Genomic DNA, 3062 nt, shown 5'->3' with positions numbered 1-3062 from the left:
GCCCGGAGGGGCCCGGGGGGTGGGGCACGGAGCCTTCTGGAAGTCGGCCAATCGCGGCTGACTAGGCTGTGTGGGGGCGGAGAGGGGGTCTCCGGGCGCTGATCGTCGTCGGGGTGCCAGGTCGCGGGGCGTCGGATCGTGGCCGTATCTGGGAGGGGGAGGAGTTTATGCGGCGGCCTCGCTGGAGGCGTCCACCTGGGAGTGCGGACCTGGACAGTGGGGGAGGGGCGAGATGTGACGGGCTGGGGGAGGGTGTGTGGGACCTGTGTTCCTGAGTGGGGCTGTGGCTGAGGGTGGCTGAGGCACTGCCGGATCTGGGCTTTGGGGGACGGGGCTGCCCCTCGCTCAGGGAGCTTCCCTCCACCTCTCCCTGCACCCCCAGACATGCTGCTGCTCAAGAAACAGACGGAGGACATCAGCAGCGTCTATGAGATCCGGGAGAAGCTCGGCTCGTGAGTGTGTGTGTGTGTGTGCGCGCGCGCGGGTGTGAGTGAGAGTGAATATGTGTATCTGTGTGGCGGGATGGGTGGCATGGGACGGGGAGGGCTTCCCCATCTCCTTCGGCTAAGGGGACCCTTCTCCCTCCCCGCCTCTGCTCTCGCGCCCCGCCCTCCTCCTCGCCTTTCCCCTCCCTTCCTGCCTCCCCCTCTGCCGCAGGGGCGCTTTCTCCGAGGTGGTGCTGGCCCAGGAGCGGGGCTCCTCACACCTTGTCGCCCTCAAGTGCATCCCCAAGAAGGCCCTTCGAGGCAAGGAGGCCCTGGTGGAGAACGAGATCGCGGTGCTCCGCAGGTGTGCGCCCCGCAGTGGCTGGGAGCCTCCTGGGGTGGAGCGCCCTGCCTCCTCCGTGCCCCCAGAGAGGCCTGGCCGGGGGCTCTGCCTTGCTGGACCGGCAGGGGCGGTCAGTGGTAGGGTAGGGGGCAGGGGCGGGAGGAAGAGAAGAGGGTGAAGGGCTTCCCTGGGGGTCCAGAGGGGGCCGTGGCGGCCCGTAAGGGGCTTTTTCTTGCCGCTGCAGGGTCAGCCACCCCAACATCGTGGCTCTGGAGGACGTCCACGAGAGCCCTTCCCACCTCTATCTGGCCATGGAGCTGTGAGGAGGGCGGGGTCAGGCGGGGGTGGGCGGGGCCGGGGGGCCGGGTCAGCTGAGCCCCTGCCCCCCCAGGGTGACGGGGGGCGAGCTGTTCGATCGCATCATGGAGCGCGGCTCGTACACGGAGAAGGACGCCAGCCACCTGGTAGGCCAGGTCCTTGGTGCCGTCTCCTACCTGCACAGCCTGGGCATCGTGCATCGAGACCTCAAGGTGCCTCTGCCCTCCTGCCCGCCCGCCCAGGCCTTGCCCCGCATCCTTGTGCACCACGGGTCTGGGGGACTTGCGGGCGCCCAGCCCCGGGGACCACGCCACGGCTGACCTGGAGTTCTCTCTGACATCGGTGTGTCACAGCCTGAAAACCTCCTCTATGCCACGCCCTTCGAGGACTCCAAGATCATGGTCTCTGACTTTGGCCTCTCCAAAATCCAGGCTGGCAACATGCTAGGCACTGCCTGTGGGACCCCGGGCTATGTGGGTAAGTGAGGGGGGCGCCCCGAGGCTCGCCGGGGGCCGGGGGACCCTGTGGGAGCCGAGATGCCAGGGGCAGGGCAGGCGGTGGGCCACTCCTGGGGTGCATTAGGCTGAGCCCAGCAGCACTGAAGGCGTGCTGTGCGTGTGCGCGGGTGTGCGTCTGTCTGTCTCTGGCCCCCAGCCCCGGAGCTCTTGGAGCAGAAACCCTACGGGAAGGCCGTAGATGTGTGGGCCCTGGGTGTCATCTCCTACATCCTGTGAGTGACCACTGGGAAGGCTCTTCTGCCTGCCTGCCCCCTGCTGGGTTGGGGAGGTTTGGACAGCTGGGTGATTCATCTGTGGGTGCCAGGCTGTGTGGGTACCCCCCCTTCTACGATGAGAGCGACCCTGAACTCTTCAGCCAGATCCTGAGGGCCAGCTACGAGTTTGACTCTCCCTTTTGGGATGACATCTCAGAATCAGGTGAACTTGAGGCTGAGCCCAGGCTCAGGGAGCGGGGAGGGCCGTGGGGCCGTGGGGATGGGGCGGGCTGACCTGGTTTCCCTGTCCCAGCCAAAGACTTCATCCGGCACCTTCTGGAGCGAGATCCCCAGAAAAGGTTCACCTGCCAGCAGGCCTTACAGCATCTTTGGTGAGTGGGACCCCTGCTGAGCTGTCCTGGGACCAGAGGGTCCACACCCTCAGAGACCCCCACCCCTCACTGACCTTTGGCCTCGCCCTAGGATCTCCGGGGATACAGCCTTTGACAAGGACATCCTGGGCTCAGTTAGTGAGCAGATCCAGAAGAATTTTGCCCGGACCCACTGGAAGGTCAGTGTGGGGAGGGGCCTGGGGACCTGGCTCAAGGCTGCCCGCCCTGTCCGTCAGCCTCAGGAGGATGGTCTGGGCTGCCGGTGGTCTTTATGGTCCTCGAAGTCTTGGGACCAGGGCCGGGACACGGCCTGACACCCCTCTCTCCCTGCAGCGAGCGTTCAATGCTACCTCCTTCCTGCGCCACATCCGCAAGCTGGGGCAGAGCCCGGAGGGTGAGGACGCCTCGGGACGGAGGGTGATGAGCCACAGCCACCCGGGCCTCCACACTGGCCAGCCCCCCAAGTGGTGACACCCAGGTGCGTGGGGGTGAGCCCTGCGCCTGCTGGGAGCTGGCTCCTCGCTGAGCTCAGGGGGTGGCAGGCCCCATGTGGCCAAGAGCTCAGCAGGGTGGACCCCACAGGGTAGCGGGCTGAGGGCGGAGAGCACCGACAGAGGGGAGGAGCTGGGGTCCCCAAGAAGTGGATGAGACAGAGAGGTGGGGGGCAGGCCGTGCCGCTGGCATGAGGGTTCTCGAGGGGCCCGGTGCCAAGACCCAGTGAGCACCTCTGCTGAGAGCCTGGGCTGGGAGCAGGGGGCGCAGGGCGGGCCAGGGGCACCTCCTGACTGCCCCCTTCCCTGTGCTTCTCTCTTCTTCACCCCAGGCTGAGCGCACGGACCCCCAGACTCCCTTCCAATGGACCCTTTCAGTCC

At 66.8% G+C, this 3062-nt stretch overlaps 1 protein-coding gene across 1 annotated transcript; it reads left to right on the top strand.

Annotated features, from left to right (window-relative positions):
* The first annotated feature begins 384 nt into the window (after positions 1 to 384).
* Positions 385 to 2661, top strand: PNCK (pregnancy up-regulated nonubiquitous CaM kinase). Its single transcript, XM_007456640.1, has 10 exons — positions 385 to 452; positions 658 to 789; positions 1013 to 1087; positions 1160 to 1298; positions 1440 to 1563; positions 1741 to 1816; positions 1909 to 2021; positions 2112 to 2190; positions 2282 to 2369; positions 2524 to 2661. Exons 1-10 carry the CDS (start codon positions 385 to 387, stop codon positions 2659 to 2661), a joined length of 1032 nt encoding a protein of 343 aa, XP_007456702.1.
* The last annotated feature ends 401 nt before the right edge of the window (positions 2662 to 3062 follow it).

This window comes from Lipotes vexillifer, unplaced genomic scaffold, assembly GCF_000442215.2.
Source record: "Lipotes vexillifer unplaced genomic scaffold, Lipotes_vexillifer_v1.1 scaffold899, whole genome shotgun sequence".
Classification (NCBI taxonomy): Eukaryota; Metazoa; Chordata; class Mammalia; order Artiodactyla; family Lipotidae; genus Lipotes; species Lipotes vexillifer.
Note: the sequence above shows the minus strand (reverse complement) of the source record. Positions and strands in the feature narration are given on the sequence as shown.